Source organism: Diadema antillarum, unplaced genomic scaffold (assembly GCF_040938485.1).
Source record: "Diadema antillarum isolate AM-2024a unplaced genomic scaffold, OU_Dant_1.0 seq00000105_RagTag, whole genome shotgun sequence".
Lineage (NCBI taxonomy): Eukaryota > Metazoa > Echinodermata > Echinoidea > Diadematoida > Diadematidae > Diadema > Diadema antillarum.
The window spans coordinates 1,457,068-1,476,981 of record NW_027271191.1 but is presented as its reverse complement, the minus strand read 5'-3'; the positions used below and the strand labels follow the sequence as shown (position 1 = coordinate 1,476,981).

General features: G+C 40.8%; 1 protein-coding gene across 1 annotated transcript in view; it reads right to left on the bottom strand.

The window, feature by feature from the left end:
• Positions 1–19,914, bottom strand: part of LOC139726953 (HEAT repeat-containing protein 3-like) — a 100,767-nt gene that overhangs the window by 38,661 nt on the left and 42,192 nt on the right. The window contains exons 9-12 of the mRNA XM_071637941.1: positions 19,437–19,536; positions 4,939–5,042; positions 3,676–3,738; positions 876–958 (exon numbers count right to left, since the gene is read on the bottom strand). Of these exons, the coding sequence (XP_071494042.1) occupies positions 876–958; positions 3,676–3,738; positions 4,939–5,042; positions 19,437–19,536 (350 nt within the window). The remainder of the gene's footprint in view (positions 1–875; positions 959–3,675; positions 3,739–4,938; positions 5,043–19,436; positions 19,537–19,914) is intronic.

Below are 19,914 nucleotides of genomic sequence, written 5' to 3'. Positions count from 1 at the left end.
TTTGGATTGCGATCGGCATCACGGTCCAAATCTTACTGTGTACAGTGGAAATTAATTTTCATTTATAAATCGACAAAATGTCGACTTACGCGTAAGTCAACGTGTTTTGCTCAGTCCCGATTACACTTGTATGTCGACTTAGGTGAGGTTGACTGTAGTTCTCATCACCATTTCCTCAAAGAATCCCTTATCCCACATGCTTCAGAGAGGACCATTAGGAGTATTATGGCCAATTTCATACACTAACCCAGTTGATTGACATAATAATACTGGTTGGTGACTAGTTCCAAGTATACTTGGGCATGCGTCTATGAAAAATACATGTTGTAGCAAAATCAAATGTCCTCAATGTGTTAATAACAAACCAGATTATGATGCAATAAAGAAATTTGTGATCACCCTCCCCTCTCCCACCAAAACAAAACAAAACAATACAAAAAACACTGTCCTGTACTCTAAGGATAGTGTCATGCCAAGTAAGATTTTACTATTCAATATTTGTGCAAATTTCCAATGGAATTTCACTCCATCTAACTTCAGTAACTTGGTACCTTCTGTTGAATATATAACCTTTAAAAACTCAGGACTACATGTGGTTATACTAAAACAAAAGCAAGGTGTAGCTTCTCTTTTTCTTATTCTTCCTTTCATTCCATTTATTCGTATATGACCCTACTGAAAATGAAGATGCTATGGTAGTCTTATGCAGTCTACCATATCAGTTGTTTTAAAGCAGTTGAAAATTGTCATATATCTCAGTATATAAAGTTTGAAATATACCTCTCATTCTGTATGAAATATCTTACACAAACAAAAGAAATAAATTTTCTGTTAATAAGACCAACTAAAAGAACACCACTGGAGTTGAGTCATACCCTTTGAAAAGAGGCTTCCCTTCTTTGAGTGACACAAGTCTCTGCAGCAGTGATCTATCAGGAAAATCAATCTTCTCCAGGATCTGAAAGAAAGAAAGAAAAAAGAAAAGGAATGCAATTATTTGTAAAGTGGTGTATTTCTAATGAAAATCTTCATAATTCAAAAAAGGGACAGTCTTAAATTCTGGGGCTAAAGTGCTATGATTAACTCATCATTTCTCATCACCTTAAAATAGTTCTAAAATAATGTCAAATTGCATGAATTTTGCTCATGAAAGAGGACAGCATTTAATCTCAGGCAGAATTCAAAAGCTGTAATTTGCCAAAAATCTACTACTCTTCAAAGGGACCTCTCACCTCTTGCCACAGCAAAGTGAGAATATTGCTTAGTACCTGTATGAGCAAATTAAGGAGCACTACTACCCGAGGAATATGTAAGTCACGTAGACTTAGAAATGATTTTCAATTTGCTGTGTAAGTTTGGGGTAGCACACAGCACATAGAACAATGACCTTCGCAACCCCTTCCTCTTTAAGTTGACATTTGACAAGTGGTCATTCATTCTCAACATGCATCTTTTTACAAGGAAATGAAATCTTATTTTTCAACACTTGGACCTACTGCCAACATGCTACCCCAAGAATCCAATCTGGCCACCATTGCCAGTGTCACTAAAAGTAGTGACATAAAATATGCCTTGGCTCTACAACTTTTTTATTTGGATTAAAAAAAAATGCTCTGCCTAGTAATCAGTCTTTAAAGATTCCGCAGAAGGCACTGATGAGAAACTTCTTCCCCTGATAGTAGTAATAACAAGAAGCACTCGCAATCGAGCACATGTATCCCCCGAACCCGTCTCCCATACTCCATCTGGATTACTTTTAAGGCCAGAATTTTGTATGATATGGCAACTGTTGCAGGATACAATAAAATCCAAATAGCTGTAGGTGTATAGATTTGACTATGATACATTTACATACCAAATTTGAAAAAAATTGGTCAAGAAACAAAGCAGGGTCGCACACACACAAGCAGACCCTGTAAAATTTACCTTTTCATGGATAAAGACAGAACAAGCGAGGGCGCCACCACCAAAAACAATATGGGCATCTTCATTTCACTATAATGCACCTTTTTGCCAAATTTGAAGAAAATCTTATAAGAAATGTGGCTGATAGAGCACACACAAGAAATGAGCATTGGCATCCAAAGTCGGAACACTGAGGGCGCCATCACCACAAACTGTTATGTCCTTCATATAGAATGATCACCCATACTCCTCCCTAGCAAGTCTGAATAAAATCTGTTGGGTAACAATCAAGTTATTGCATATATAAGCACTTTCGCAAATTTTGACATGATCAAGATGAACTTTGACCCTGTAAAAGGTGGAACAGTGAGGGCAGCATTATTAATAAATATAGATGTATAGATTTGACTATGATATATCTACATGTACCATATTTGAAAAAAAATTGGTCAACAAACAAGGCCAGCGTCACACCACAAGCAGACCCTTTAAAAGTTACCTTTTCATGTACAAAGACGGAACAAGCGAGGGCGCCATCACCAAAAGCAATAGGCGTCTTCGTCTTACCATAATACACCTTCATGCCAAATTTGAAGATGATCGAAGAAAAACTGCAGCCAGTAGAGCGCTCACAAGCAGACCCTATTGAATTTACCTTTTCATGTATAAAGACGGAACAAGCGAGGGCGCCACCACCAAAAATATTAGGCCTCTTCATCTTACCATAATACACCTTCATGTCAAATTTGAAGATGATCGAAGAAGAACTGCAGCCAGTAGAGTGCTCACAAGCAGACTCTATTGAATTTACCTTTTCATGTATAAAGACGGAACAAGCGAGGGCGCCATCGCCAAAAACAATAGACATCTTTGTCTTGTCATAATACACCTTCATGCCAAATTTGAAGATGATCGAAGAAGAACTGCAGCCAGTAGAGCGCTCACAAGCAGACCCTATTGAATTTACCTTTTCATGTATAAAGACGGAACAAGCGAGGGCGCCATCACCAAAAACAATACGCCTCTTCGTCTAACCATAGTACACCTTCATGCCAAATCTGAAGATTATCGGAAAAGAAACGCAGCTGGTAGAGCTCTCACAAGGCGGCAGCGGACGCGGATGCGGCGGATGCGGCGTGACCAGGCCAAATCCATAGTATCCTCCGAACTCTGTTCGGGGGATACAATAATAATCGTATCCGGGCAATTATCCCCAGAGGGCAATTACCCCCCGGCTAAATACTGGTTAGTGGGAAGGTTAGAATAAAGATTAGGGTTAGAATAAAGATTAGGGTTAGGGTTAGGTTTAGGGTTAGGAGTTTGGGTTAGGGTTAGGTTCAGGATTAGGATTAGGATTAGGGCCAGGGGAAGGGTCCGGGGTAATTGCCCAGGGGGTAATTGCCCTAGACCCAATAATAATAATCACGATAACAAGTAATTTCTTGTATAGCGCTATATCTAGTTACGAACTACCAAGTACTCAGAGTGCTAGCTGCTCTCTCCAGAATAATGTTAAAGAATGAGACATGTCGAGATTGATTCAAATCCAACTGTGAATTCTTCAGGTAAAAATGTCAAAATTGTATGGACAACAATCTGGCCCCATTTGGATCATACCCTGCTTGGGTTACAACTAAATAAGAATTATTCTTGCTACATATATGAGAGGATACTCCAGGTAAATGTTCATACTAAAAGAGGCACGAATTCAATGCATTCCTGATGATCAAATACTTCTCCTTGCATGCACATTTGTGGTAATACAGATACCTTGCTGGGTAAGCTATGATTGATGAGGGCACTGTGTATTTCAGCAGACAGGCACAAAGGAGACTGGAATGGGGAAAAAATAGGAAAAATACATTAAATGGTGTTGTTTAATATTTTGTGAAATAGTATTGATATCATATAATGTAAATTCTCATGTGTACGGCACATCCCTTTTTAGATGATATGCTATCAGCTAGCCTAGACTAGGCCCTGTTGTAGAAAAATACATAAAGACTAGCAATTGCTTGTGCTAGCATCTTGCTTGAATCTGTATGCACAGAAGCAAGCAACTGCTTGCGAGTTGAAGCATTTGCTAGTAAGCACAAGCAATTGCTTGCTGCCTGCAATCAAATGCTTAGAGACCAACCATTTGCTTAAAAATGTATGCATAAAACAGACCTTTTGCTTGTTCTTGCTAGCAATTGCTTACAATTTTCTTAGCTCTGTAAAACGAGCTTGAGTTTTTGCTTAACTGGGATGTTCGCTTTTAAGTGTCATTTTCATATTAATGAAAGAAAGACCAAACTTGTGCAGGAGTGGTATACATTGTACATGTAAGTCCACAAGAAATTCCTCCTAACTTTGGTAAAAAAAATTTTCGTTCAAACAACAGGAAAGTCCAGTGGTTAGCATGCAAAATGTAATGAGAAATAGGTAGGATGTCTCGACATCTGTGGAGAGCAAGGAGACCTCTCTCCAGGTGCAACCTGGCAGATCCGGGCTATTATAAGCAGTGATGGGAATCAGCCAGTACATGCATGTGTGTGTGTGCATTTATGAGTGCCATTTCTTAGCTCTTCTACTATGTCAAGAAATGTTTCCACACACACACACAGCCTTTCAGTTACATGCTATCGCATCCACGTTTGTTCTTGCGTTCCCACAGGCATGATGTCTCTTTTTGTTGAAAATGCAGGCAATTTTGTGCAGGGCAAGCAAAAGGTATAAGCACAAGCAAAAGTTATGCATATGGAATTTAAGCAATCGCTTGAATTTGATCTTTTGCTTGACAAGCTTGTGCTTGTGCTTGAAGCAATTGCTTGCAAGAAATTGTTACCTTTTATGCATATAGCCCAATGCAAAGCAGATAAGCATAATACTAGTAAATTGGTAATAACATGACTGTGTATACCCCTAGCATGATATGCTAGAAAGTGCTGTATTTGAGCACTACCATATATCTCTCTTATCTGGCCAAATTGATAATTCGGAGGCCCTACCAGTCCTGACATGGCCAGATAATCGAGGTCCTACTGTATTTACCATAACGGGATCTGGAACTTCTTTTGATGATTCATCCTGGATGTCATCACTGCCACTGCTACTGCTACTACTGGAATCCATATCCTCCCAATCACCATCCTCATCTGCCAATAGAGATACACACGTAAGAAAACAGTGATTACTGTACACTTCTGCTAGTGATTTATAATAACCATTTATGATTTCAATTACCAGGTGTGGTATTCTGAGGTCAGAAGAAAGTGTTTAATTAACTTCATAATTAAATTGGGAAATTAATAGCCCCTGAATCATGCACAAAATTGTTATTCTGAGGACTTAATTAGCATGTGATTAAGTCCCTTATTCTGGGTTCCTTCCATCTAAATGGTATTCTATCCATATGCATTGTTAAAGTGCATCTGCGCCCTGAAATTTATTTTTGAGAGGTGTGAGAGCATGTCTTAAGGACCCTAGAGAACATTATATCTCATTACAAAAAATGCCCTAAATTGTTAAATAGTAATTGTAATAAAGCAGCATGCACTAGTGCGCGCTGCATTAGTTACCAAAAATGAAAATAGTTGCCAAAAATGAAAATACTTGCAGCGCGTCAACCTTTTGTGTGTGCACGTTTTCTTCGTTTGCCTCCGTCTGCACACAGTATATCGAATACCGTCTATCGGTATCGCCTGGGTGGACACGCGTACACGTACGTGTGTCTTTCCAATGCCCGGATAGCGCGACATGACTAACGTTAGTATGTACTGAAGTACAGCGTACTAAGTACAATAGTGTACTAGACAGCATCGTAGCAGCGGAGCCCGGCCTGGCCGGCCCTTCCGCGAGGAGCTTAGCGTTTGGCGATCACGACTCGATCAACTCTTGATTTACGTTAAAGATGCCTATTATCTGCGTTGCACCACTTTGCCAGAACACCGGCTTGTAAACTCGAACGCAAGGTTCTGTGAAGAACAAGCCAGCTGACTTTCGACAGTCATTCCGCCTTCACACATCGTCGACATTGGACTGTACAGAACATCATCATCATCAAAACACCAGAATCAGGCTGAATTTGCATGCTATTCCCTCAGTGTTCATCAAGCCCGTTTGTCTTGTGAGTAGACTCAACAGTAAGTTACTGAGGTAGGCAGCCGTAACCAAAGATCGTACGATCTTTGCCGTAACTCATGATGAAGTGAAATTGGCACTGTCACTGAAAAGTGACGGTCACTAGAATGGTTACTAGAGTAGTCAAAAACACAAACTGTCACTAACCCATGAAGATCTAACGTCAGGTCTAACTCTAAGATGTATACTCTGTTGTGTGGTCTAGAGGTCTAACTTAGTAGATCTAGTACCTGGTACTTGATTAAGTACCAGGGTTAGGCCTAGGTACTACACCTATCAATGATTAGATCTGGGTGTCTAACGTTAGACCCCTATAACGTTAGCCCGACCAGACGCTGTGCAACAGCGATTGGGCTGTGTATAGACTCTAACAATGTTAGTTACTAAACGTCAGACGTCTAACTAGTAACAGTAAGTGAGGTGCCTGCACCTCGCCAGGGTCTCGAATACTGCCACCCTGTTTAAAATTGTTACAAGCCCAGTGAACAAAAATTTATGCCTGGGACTGTGTTCACTATCCCTTAAAAAGCTTGAAACTTGGCAGGGTTACCACAAACAAGCAAACTGTGGTGAAAAACGAGCAGTTTTTCGCGAAAATTTGAAATTAATATTGGGATTACGGGTTATACATGTAAGTACCCGTACGCATCTTTTACGTGCTTGTCTATGGGAGCATCATGGTCACCCGCACACGTCTTTTACGTGCTTTGTCTATGGGAGCGCGGGTAGCGAGTTGCGGGCCCCTTCCTCAGCGCGCAACTTTTTCGCATCGTTAGCATTTGAGGACGATAGCTGCAAATTTCCGGTATCGAACAGTGAATTTGTGGTTCCATTGGAATCTTCAGCATTTTTCCAGTATGTAAATGGGATTTCATAGAATTTCAGTCACGAAATGTGATTCAAATATGCATAAACATTAACTATGGCGAGGTGCGGGTCACCCAAGTATACTAGGGGACTACAGCTTCGGTGCGGCGCGGCGGCGGGGCGCGGCAGTATCAACCATAGCTGCGTACCATACGTTAACATTGGCGTGCATTTGTGTGTTTTGAGAGCACTAGTATCGTAGTACACTGATCGTACAAAAAATTATCGAACTACGCAATCGAATGCAGTCGATAACACTAGGCGACTACGGCACATGTAATTTTTGGCATTTTAGAGATTGCTCTATTTCTCTTTATGTATTGCTTTATCTCTGTATGTGAGTAACTTTGCACTCTTATATTTGGTAGGGATATTACCAGTACAACAACCTACAATGTCAGAAAAATAAATTTCAGGGTGCAGATACACTTTAAAAGCTAAAATGATGATTACGCACACAATATTCCCTCAATGCACACTCCTCCTACCCCTGTAAACACTAGTGTAATTGCAACCAAAGAACTCTGTGCGCACATTCCGGTCTTCAATTACAACCCTTCACCTTTACATGGGAAGATCTCATCCTCTTTGGTCACACAAAAAGATAAAACTCCTCAAAGTTTGCCTACTAATACAAGTTGTATATCTTTTTGTCTGAATTCTACAGCTCCCATGACAAGAAGATCCAATAGCTCCTTCATTACCAAGAACGGTAAACATCCTTGTGGGCGAGAAAAAAAAACGTACAAGGGGTATTTACTGACACTCATTGGAATCATTAAAGGGGATTATAAAATGGGTTCAAGAATGTAGCCAATTGGAAGCGCTGAAATGAGTCACGTGTGCGTGCATTAATTTCTTAGTAAATGCACGGCCGGGGCCTGACGTACGTCACAATGTTAACACTAGCAGTGCGCACTCAATCAGTTGTTACAAGTGCGTCACGCGCTACTATACGCGCTGTCAATCCTGTAAACAACTTCTAGTTCGGACTGCCACAACAGCCGGCGGCCTTTCTTGTGCATAACACGTGGCGTACGTATACTCTTAGGCCAAGTAAAAAAAGAAACCAGTTTCTCGTCCTCGCGCGCATCGATTTTGGCCGCCGCATCGATTTTTTTACTATTTACTATTTTCAAAATGGCGCTGAAAATACCAAGAAATTCATAATTTTTGTCCCAGCCCGCTCCCCGCCCGCATCGATTTTCAGTTGCCGCATCGACTTTTTTGATATTTACTATTTTTCGGCCGCCGAAAAAAAGATCAACAGTTCACCTACCAGTACCAATCGTGATGTCTCATTTCTAATTACGCCTTGCGTCCTCTACTTAGCTGTAGTATAGCTGTAGCTTCCGTAGTGCATATGTAATAACGCATGCATTTCATAGTGCGAGCTTGGCAAGAAGGAATGACCCACAAAGCAGTCGAACTGTAGTTGGAAGGGAGCGGGCGGGCGCGGGCCTGGGCTGTGATGGATACAGCGCACTCGGTACGTCGTGAACGCGATAGCGGCAAACATTTCTTTGAACAATCGCTGATATTCCACGCATACTTTGCGCATTGTTCGTATTTTCCCCGTTTCTCATATTTTAAGCGGATGAATTGTACTGTACAAATGCTTGTGAGGATTGTATCGAGTTTGTATACATGTTCATGTCATTGTGACTATGTGCATGTGTGTGCAGTGTCGAGGTACGGTGCCAGTGCCAGTCGCGTATGGCATGCGTGTCTGCACTGCACTGTCTATACCAAAGAGATTATATAATCTCTTTGGTCTATACCAGGTGTCAGCAGGGTCCCCATCCCCCTGGCCTGTCAGCTGTCTGCACGCACGCATGAACACAAGCATGTGAATGTGTAGAAGCCCGTACACTCTGCTCTGTAACGTTGCATCTGACGGCGATGACGGATTTGTTCTATTTTGAAGAGAAAATGAATGCGCTTTTCCAGCAAATGTAGAATTATTAAATGGGTGTATCCACAAAATAAATAACTTTTCCATGGATTCTGGTTATACCCCCGCCAAACGAAGTTTGAAGGGGGTATATAGGAATCAGCGGACGGTCGGGCGGTCGGTCCGTTGCAAATCTTGCGTCGCGAACTACTTCCTCAGTTTTCAACCGATTCCCATAAAACTTGGCACAGATGTGTGCCTTGGGTTGTAGATGTGCAAGACGTATTTTTTGACAGTACCCAAAAGTATGTTGCCATGGTAACGGCATATTATGGGCAAAAATGGGTACAAATCTTGCGTCGCGAACTCCTCCCACAGTTTTTGATCAATTTTTATGAAATTAGGTACAGATGTTCATCTGAATATGTTAATGTGCAAGACACATATTTCCGCAGTGGCAAAAAGTGCGTTGCCATGGTAACGGCATGTTATTGATAAAATATAGGGCAAAATGCTTCATGGCAAAACTGCTTCATCAGTGTTCTTCCAATTCTCATGGAATTCATATTGAATGTTTGTCTTAGGATATAGGTCAGCATGACACATTTCTTGACAGTGACAAAAAGTATGTTGCCATGGTTACAGCTCACATATTATGAGCCAAAATGATGGAAAATTTTGTGTTGCAAACTACTTCCTCAGTTTTTGCCCAATTTCCATGAAACTTGGTACAGATGTGTGCCTTTGGTTGTAGATGTGCAAGACGCATTTTTTGACAGTACCCGAAAGTACGTTGCCATGGTAACGGCATATTAATGGCAGAATATCAAGGAAAGATCTTGCGGATTTAACTACTTCCTCAGTTTTTTGACCAAAGCTTATGAAATGTGGCACACACCTTGATCTTGGTGGGAAGATGTGGAAGACATATTTTTCGGACGTGTCGGAAGCTGCGTTGCCATGGTAACGGCATATAAATGGCAGAAGATCAAGGAAAGATCTTGCGGATTGAACTACTTCCTCTGTATTCGACTGAAGCTCATGAAATGTGGCACACACATTGGTCTTGGTGGGAAGATGTGCAAGACATATTTTTTGGACGTGTCGGAAGCTGCGTTGCCATGGTATCGGCATATTAATGGCGGAAGATCAAGGAAAGATCTTGTGGATTGAACTACTTCCTCAGTTTTTGACAAAATCTTATGAAATGTGGCACACACAATAGTCTTGGTGGGAAGATGTGCAAGACATATTTTTCGGACGTGTCGGAAGCTGCGTTGCCATGGTAACGGCATTTAAATGGTAGAAGATCAAGGAAAGATCATTCCTTGGGTAAGACTGTCGTCACGGGGCGGGGGTATTAATCACCTTCAGTGATATTTCTAGTTTGTCTCGTATTTCTGCAGGATACATGTACTTTTCTTTACAATGTAAATTCAAGGACACGGCCGTGAGTCGTATCCCCTGTAGTGTAGTATACAATCATTCATCAAAATGTCTAGAACATGAAGAAACATCTTTAAAGGTTTAATGCTATAATGCCATATCAGCAAGTATCATTTTGACATCCATCTGCAATTGTACAAGCCAGTTTCCAGTTGAATGTTCTACAATATATTTGTACTGTGAAGAGATGCAGATATATACATACCAGCTGTGTGGACACAAAAAGTCACACTACCAATGATTAATAAATCAGTGTTTTGAATATCATGGAAATTATTTCAGTCGTACATTGGTATTTTGTTGAAAGACATATTTTATACCTGTTTCAATTAATAGCACAATACATCAGAATTGCAAGCTTACACTGGTACCGGGTATCAGAAATGCCATTACAACACTAGGCCTAGATACCAGTATTAAGATGGTCATTTTCCCTTGACATCTGTAGTGGAAAGAAAAAGCACATGTATTTCTGCATGCATGAAGTTCATTTCAAGTATGGTACATATATCTATTTGTTTGAAAATGCACAGAGTGCAGGCAAGACATACACTTGGGACCTGGTCTCTCATAACACAGCTACCAGAGTGATAGTCATTTCATAAATTGGATATAGAAAATAGTAAAGCCCTCTCTCATTACCTTTCTCAAAATTACCGGATGAGAAACACATATTACTTCCATTTTGACAATCCTCGAAAAAATAGTAAGATATCAAATAGTAAGGACCTCCCTCATCGCCTTGCTCAAAAAACCCGGACGAGAAACTGCTTTCTTTTTTTACTTGGCCTTATACGTACGTACAGTACTTATGTGCGGGATTTCCGAGTGCGACGTGCGTAAATGTTTGGGACGAACATCTTCGGACATCTTGACTTTTGAGCGAGTGCTACATGTAGCTGACTGGTATTGACCCACAAAGGTACGTGAATAATGCTGTTAGTTTTCGACCCATTTTATAAAACAAATGATGCACAGGATTATTTCGTGGCGTTAGTGAAGGTGCGGCTCACTCTCGAGTATTGACAACGGTTGCAAACATGCACTCGGCTGCGCCTCGTGCATGTCGCACCTGTGCATCATTTGTATAATACTGAAGAAATAAAATCATATATGAAGTCAAAGAGTGGAACACATAGAACAATTTGTCGTTTACATCATTTAAAATGGCCTTTTTGAAGTGGAGTTAGAGGACATTGAAGATTTACACCTGTCACCCCCCTGAAATCTAGGTCACAGCGTAAATTTCGAGTCTTTGCCGATGACGTAATGGGTTGAAGGGAATCGCGCAAGGTCTAGAGCGCCACAGGCCCCCGCGCGCATAGTGCATGCATTGCATTATACAAGTGGTTGTAGATAGTATTTGCATAAGTTTTGAAAGTTTGTTTTTCAATAATGCGCGACATCGTACATTAAGGCTAGTGATGATCAGGATGATTTCTTGGTGGAATTTGAATGTGGAAGCGGTGATGAACTGAGTGACACAGTACACACGAGTGATGATAGCGATGATGAAACTAGTGATGATAACCCTGGTGAAGTTGGAGAGATAGATGTTGATGACGAGCCGCACGGCGGGGCGCAGGAGGGAGACGCTGCGAGCGAGATAGTGGGGAAGGCCCAGGGTGGTCCGGTTGAAGCAGACGGACTTAGTGGAGATTGGCAATACGAGCCCTTGCCACACGGCAGGCCAGCAGGGGACAATGTTGGTGACGCAGGACCAATGCCAGATAGGCTTCAAAATTTAGATTGGTAAGAGTTGTTTTTATTTTGAACTGAAAATGAATCGAGCTTTTATAGTGCTGACCTGAACTCGTACTTCAGAGCAGCAGTAGGCCTAACTGAACACAGCCCAGTCGCTAGCCCTATAGGTAGTGCAGCGTCTGGTCGGGCTACGTATTATCATATCTTATCACATCACACTCACTCCGTACTCCCGTTCACAGCTCATCAGCATTCTATCCAGCTAGGTACCCTCACAAATTCACTGCACGATCCATTCATTACTTCACCGAGTCCATCAAAGTTTTATCACTATCGATGAAAATCGCAGTGCTCTGTATCGTTTATTTTATCACCAGATAGGCCGGCTGGCCTAGTCAAGACTTCGACTTAGCCGATGCCCGCGCATTGCGTGGTATCTAGTATTAGCGATCCACGTACGCCAAATGTTTCGCGAGGTTTTTTTTTTATTTTCGCGAACCTGGTGCTTTTTGCGAATTTAAAAAACACAAGAAAATATCAACTCTCTTTTCGTATATATTTTCCCCTTCCGTAGTGTACTCCCACTACTCCACAACCACAAATTTAAGCACTCGCAAAATTATTGGCAAGTTCCAATTCACGAAAAAAAAAAGACTCGCTAAATATATGGCATACACAGCTGTAGTACTACCGAGGAACTGCTGATATTGTACGTACCAAAGAGGTACGAAGCCCAGACTTCTCCGCTCTTTGATACACGGAGACTACTGCACTGCGACATAGGCCTATGCCGCCGGTGAGATGGGCGCATGCATGTGACTGATCGACTAGGAAGCACCACTACAGGCACTAGGCCAGACAACTTCTGTATTTGTGGCCTAAATAACACGTAACAGACTCTGTTTAAACGAAGAAATGTGTGATTTCACAGGAGACTTTCACAGAAAACAATTTTATTTCATTTTTTATGACATTCTAATAAAAAAATGTCTTGGGATTTTGGGGTACGAGCTTCGACATCTCGCTCTCATCAAGAGCATACATAGGTAAGCTTAGGCTGTTGTGTGATACTTTCAGGTTTGCCCTTCAACCCATGACGTCATGGACACACCCCCAAAATAACCACGGATCTTCCAATTGAGCATGATTCAGGAAACAATTTTTCTAAGCAGTCGTTCTCCAAAACGTAATTTTCTAAATGGATGAATTAAAGGCCGCTGTGTTTAACATGCTCTAAGCTTGAAATGGGGGAATAATCCAACAAAATATGCATTTCCTTTAGTATTCTGCTTTAAGTTTTTGATCAATTTTCACTGTTGATTGCACGCTCAGAATACTGATTTGTCATCAACTCTGTAATTCAGTCCTGTCAGAGGTGCATGCACATTGATTCGCACAAGCAGACAAGACTTTCCTACCAAAACATGTATTGTCACGGTAGTTAATACACCCCCACTTAATTAAGCTCTCAAAATACCAATTTGGTAATTAAGTACTAATCAAATGCTAATCAACCTCTCAAAATATGGTCCCACATACAGAATTAACACTTGAAACTCTATATTTTAAATCTAGCTTTAAAATCTCATTAAAACAAAATATAAATTTGTTTTCAAATGGCCTAAATCTGGTCCCCATGCATGGCACGAGGGGGGGGGGGGGGTGAGGGAGGCACCCCCTGGATCTACCATGAACAAACTTGGAACTATAGTCACCACTGTACTCATTCAAAGCAATAACTTACAGTAGTAGCTCTATCATTACTGGTTCCAGAGAAGAAGATTTTTAAAGATTCCCTATTTCTGGGATTTTGCCCTCCCCCAGGGCCCCTAAGGCTGGGTTCACAAAGAAGTATACGGTATTCACTATTCGTTATTCGCTATTCGCCATTTAGGCATGGTGGGTCACATAAGCAAGGTAGCACGCATATCCTACTTTATAATATTCTTTTGGCGTCGTCAAGTCGAAACAGTAGCTCTATCATTACTGGTTCCAGAGAAGGAGATTTTTAAAGATTCCCTATTTCTGGGATTTTGCCCTCCCCCAGGGCCCCTAAGGCTGGGTTCACATAGAAGTATACGGTATACGGTATTCACTTTTCGTTATTCGCTATTCGCTATTCGCCATTTGGGCATGGTAGGTCACATAAGCAAGGTAGCACGCGTATCCTACTTTATAATATTCTTTTGGCGTCGTCAAGTCAACCCAGTACACCATCACCTGCACCATCAACTCCCTACCCCATGCAGAGAGGATTTCTTCCTCCTACACAACCATCCTAGCAATCTTATAAAGAGTTTCTAAACTGAGATTACATTGGAACCGCACCATTTTTGTTACAAGAAAGCTATAAATTGAGTATATGAATAAAAAACTGACCCAACTCCATCCTGGGGTCAGTTTGGGTAAATCAATTAAAACGAGAGATGGTATATGCTGCACCAAAATCGAACAAGCACGATTCCCACTATCCTATGCTATACGCAGCAGTACGGTACTATCGAATAGTGCCCTCTTATGTGACCCGGTATTAGGAAATCCTATCGTTCGATTCAAGCTATTCGCGTGCCCTAGAAAACGTGCACCGTATACCCGAATAGTGTACTCCTATGTGAACCCAGCCTAAGTGGAGCATGGCACCCATTTGTACATAGATATATTCTATCATCCTAGTTAATATATCTGGCAAGCTATACAAAAATCTGAAGATGGATTCCTGAAAAGATGATAAATATGTGGTTCCCGTCTCAAGGGGGGGGGGGGGGGGGGGGGGGGGCACCCCCGGATCTGTCATTCAATTTGATACAAATACTTGAAACTGTACAGTCACCAATGTACCCACCCAAGGCATTAATTTCACTCTATTAAGACTGATTAACCCTATTCCAACTTGGGGAAGGGGTCAAATTGACCCCCCTCTCGACATTTCGCGCCACGATTCCTTAAGGCGTAAAGATTTCGCCGCGTCGTTTCATGACTTTTTTCATTGAAGTCTTGCGCATATCTTGAGACCAAATTTGCGAAGTCCAGGTACACTGTTCTGAAGTTATGTAATGTTTTGCATATGCATGTCAACCCAAAACCTGAAATTAATGATTTTGTGTGCACATCCAATGCAAATTGTGTTTTTTTGTTAAAGGTAGGGAATCCCATTTGCATGCCTTAAATGAAGAGTTGTATAAACACAGTGGTATGTTTAAGAGAGCATCATTTTAGAAACTCCCATAAAGTATTGAAAGTGGAAGGTAACATTTAGTACATTTTTATTGACCGTTAGATTTTGAATTGAATTCTTTTCGGGGCTCACCGTAAATTCCAATACATTACTAGGCTACCTTTGCAGACCCATGCACTGCATGTGTGTCCATCATGTATATTTTGTGAATAAAGTTCATCAAAACGTACAAACATTTCTATATACATTCTTGCCACACACTCTATATGTTATTACATCAGCTCTCATACTTTTAGATTTGTGTTTATAGATAAGAAAAATACAGAAGACTGCAACAAAAAGGCTTGAGTGTGGCTGACACATAGAACTAGTGAGTAGTTGAGTTTTGTGCATTATTCAAATTGTAGATAACTGTTGACTTTCAAATTTCTTAGCAGTAGCCTAAACAAGTCCCGTGAGGTTCAAATTTAATGTTTTGCTGCATTTTGGGAGTTCTGTAAAAGGTATCCCCTACCTTTAAATTGATATAAATTAGATTATTTCAACTTTTAATGATAGAAATTAATCAATTCTAATGTAGACAAGTTTGAAAAAGTGCCTGCAACAAATTTTGGCAAAAAAACAATAGAAATACAAAAGGTCGAAAAAACAATAAAATACATAAGAAATTAACGAAACAATAAAAACAAAAGAAATTGAATTTGATTTTGCTATTTTTTTTACAAGAAATTGTTCGACGTGTCTTGAGGAACTCTGACACAAAAATTAAGGGATCCTTCAGTCATTTTAATGGAGTTATAGGTGAAAATATGATTCCATGCGTAAATTTGCATAATTAATTTACTAAAAATAGAAAGCCAATATTTTTCTATTGTATGACCATGTAATCTTGTAGTTGACATCCAGCTCTACCTTCAGGCAAAATTTTGTGGCGATCGCATGATCAGCGGCCGAGATCTGAAGGGGGGGGGGGGGGGGTCAAATTGACCCCCCCCCCCCCTGTAAAAACTTGGTCTCAAATAGCCCAGTTAAAATAGGGTTAAAGCTGATTAAAGCTTCTTCTTTCAAGGAACTGCCCCTATCTAAATATTGGAAAGAAAGCACACACTCTGAGAATGTGTGTATTGAGAAAAGACGTTCTGAAGTACAGAGTCTAATCAAGCACTTAATCTTACCAAGCCCTGCAAGCTGTGTAATGAGTAGGACGAAAGAAAGGATGTATATTCACCATAGCAACAACAATGAAGAGATTTCAGATTAAGCTGAAATTCAGCATGCTCTTATCACATTTTCTATTCCTTGCCAATGCCAACTGTCAACTCAACAGTATCATACTTTTATCAGAGTTGAAAGTGGAAGTGTATGTACAGGATTTCTAAGAAATGAAACAAAGCCTCTAAGACATACCTCATCACACTATTCTACAAAAAAAAGGTGTTCCAGAAAAACTGCTGGAAACACAATTTCCCATTTACAGTAACTTATGGTCTCAAACTCTTGGATAATGTAGAAGAATTGCTCCTTCAGAAAATATGAAAAACTCTAGACTGACTAGGTTGACCCATTTTACCTATTTTGGATTCTCACACAAAATCAGGGCCTGTGATTTTTGTCGGTTTTGTGATGCACAGTCACATATGTGACCGTGCATCACAAAACCAACAAAAAGTCCCACCCCTTGATTTTACGAGAGCACTCAAAAAAGGTGCAATGGTTCAGCTGAGTCAATCTTGAGTTTTTCATATTTTTTGAAGGAGCTATTCTTCTTCTACATTATTCTTTAGTTTGGGATCATGACATGAGTGGGAAAGTGTGTTTTCAGCAGTTTTTCTACAACCCTTTTTAGGGGGGAGAATAAAATAATCAGGTATGTCTTAGAGTCCCCTTTTCATTTCTTGAAATCCTTTACACACTCTCCACTTTCAAGTCTAATAACTTTGAAAGGATATCTCTACTGCTTTGAAAATGGACAGAATGTGTTTATAGAAAATGCTCAGTTTACGCTTAATCTGACAATCCCTTCATTGTTGTTGCTCCAATGGTTTACATCCTGTGTTTTGTCCCTTTCATTGCACAGCTAGCACGACTTGGTAAAGATTAAGCGCTTGATTAGACCCTGTACTTCAGAGCCGCTTTTCTCAGTTCACACTTTTCAAGGGTATAGTCAAAAGGGGCCTGAGCTTTCAATCCTAGCAGAATCTTGTCAAAGGCAAAATGACAAACAAGCAGGGAAAGCAATCACATAAAGGACTTCACACAACAAGAACAGACAGGGACAGGCAGGGTACACAGAACAAAGAAAACAAAGGAGAGGGTGGAAGGTCATGGGCATGGAGCCCAACAGGTAAAGGGAGGGGGATTAGAGCAGGAGGATGGACAGTCAAAAGGCAGAAGAGGGGGGACAGACAAAAGGTAGAGGAGGGTCAGTAATGATCATGAGGATCATAGGGGAAACCACTGAAGGAAAAGGATGAATAGGGAGCCAACATCAAAGAAGATAAGGAACACCAGAGGGATAAAGAAAGGGAAAGAGTGAAAAAGCAACAGCAAGGGGAAGGGGGGGGGGGGGGGGGGCTGAGCAGACAGTGAGCCCTGAAAGGTGTACCAGGAGGAGGCAACAAAATGAAAGAAATCAAACATATCAAAGTATATATACACACACGGTAATGATAATAATGATAATAGGGTGTAAGCTTTCTTTTTAGTATTTACATAGGTATGGGGAGTCCATCTGAATTAAGCTATCATTAAGCTTAAAGTCTGCTCTTTAGGAATCTGCCCTCAATTAAAAATCCACGTCTGGTGACATTTTGTTGGTTTTGTGATATAGGGTCACATAGAATACTTGTGAAGAAGTTGACCATTGTATTTTATGATGCTAGTGGTAAAGATAATTGTTTGTCTTATGAAGAAGTCATATGATGTACGACATTTTGCTCGCTACTGCTGGTACGAGACAAGGTGGTGCATTCATGTAAGCTATGACATGTATGCGGAGCTAATTGCTAGAATGTTGTCTCCCTGGACAGGCTTGGCAGTGCGCCATCCTGCGTCTGTTGGTTGTCAGTCCAGTCTAGTAGCGCCTTTGTGGACGTCGAAGGTGGGATCTCATCGGAGATGTCAGCCACACCGTTGGTGATGGTGGATGGACGTCCCTTGTGTTGGTAAAGGCGAATAAAGCGCATCCATGACTTGGGGAACTAAATGCCAACACCAACATCTCTGTTGATGTCATCTTGGTTGAGTTGTATATGGATAATTAACTTCCTTCACTCTCATGGTGTACCAGTGTCACGCTGTGTCTATGCATTTCACGCCCGCCTCAGTTCTGTGGTTTGTGATATCCTGCCTGTGTTCCAATATCCTTTCCTCAACAGGCCTGTCAGTCTCTCCAGTGTAACTCTTGTCACAGGCCCATTCCAAGAGTCAGCAGCTGTCAATTGGGTACACATGCACGTTTAATATGTGCATGCACCACCGTGTCCCTGAGCTTCATCAGGTAAACCTGACGAAGCTAAGCAGTAGCAAGCGAAACGTTTAACATCTACAATTTCTTCATTAGACAAATGATAATCTTTACCCTAGTGTCAGAAATACATAACATCTGTTGAGAATGAGAAGGGCGGTAAGTTGTCTTGAACATCATGGTCCGAATTCACGAAGGTGGTACAAATGAAACCATGGTTTAAACCATAGACAAAAACCATGGAGCCCCAAGTGTCGCACTGAATATTTCATTACAAAATTGGTCATTTCGTCGACAAAATGACCATTTCGTGGACGAAATGTTCATTTAGTTACAAAATGTTGTCATTTCGTTACAAAAAAATCATTTCATCGACGAAATGACTGATTTCGTAACGAAATATTCCGTGCGACACTTGGCGCTCCATGGTTTTTGTCCATGGTTTAAACCATGGTTTCATTTGTACCACCTTCGTGAATTCGGGCCTATGGGTTTAGTGGCAACTTAATGCCCTTCTCATTCTCAACCGATGTTTCTTTTACCTGAGCTTCGTCAGGTAAACCTGACAAAGCTAAGCAGTAGCAAGCAAAACATTTTATGTCTTACCTATAATTTCTTCGTTAGACAAATGATCATCTTTACCCTAGCATAAAAGAAACATAATAACTTTTTTAAAAAGACTTACACAAAAGTTAATTTGGGACTAAAATCACTGGCAACATCAAATACCCTTCATCTTAGCCAGTTTTGCCTATCACAAACTCAAAGTGTACCAGGTACACAAAACATCAGAGCGCAATAAACTAACTACTTCAAGACGGAAAATAGCCAGAGCGAAAAACAAAAGATTAAATTACCTTCTGGGCAGCACAAATTGGAGATGATTTCCAGGGCAACTTGCTGAGCATTAAGTAATGCTTCTGCCAAAGCCATATTGCTGTCAAGCTTAGGTGGTATCTGCATACATGAATATTTGCAGAACGAACAATGAAGAGCAGTATTATACGGAAGAATACACACATGTATGAATGCACATACAGATGTATTTACTCTTTTTTTCACAGTATGTAACATCATCAGCTAGCCAATAAATGACTAATGAAAAGTTTAGCAAAATAACACATCATGCAAAGTTTTCCTTAAAAACACAGCTGCCATAAGTTTCTTGCCTCTGAGGCCCCCCCTCGATGTTCCGCGCAATGTATCGCTATTGCGAAAAGCTATCGCCGCGATGTTTCATGACTGTTTTCTTTCGAGTCTCCTGCATCTTTTGACACCAAATTTGCGATACCCAGGTGCGCAGTTCCGAAGTTATGTGTAAATATGTACATGCAT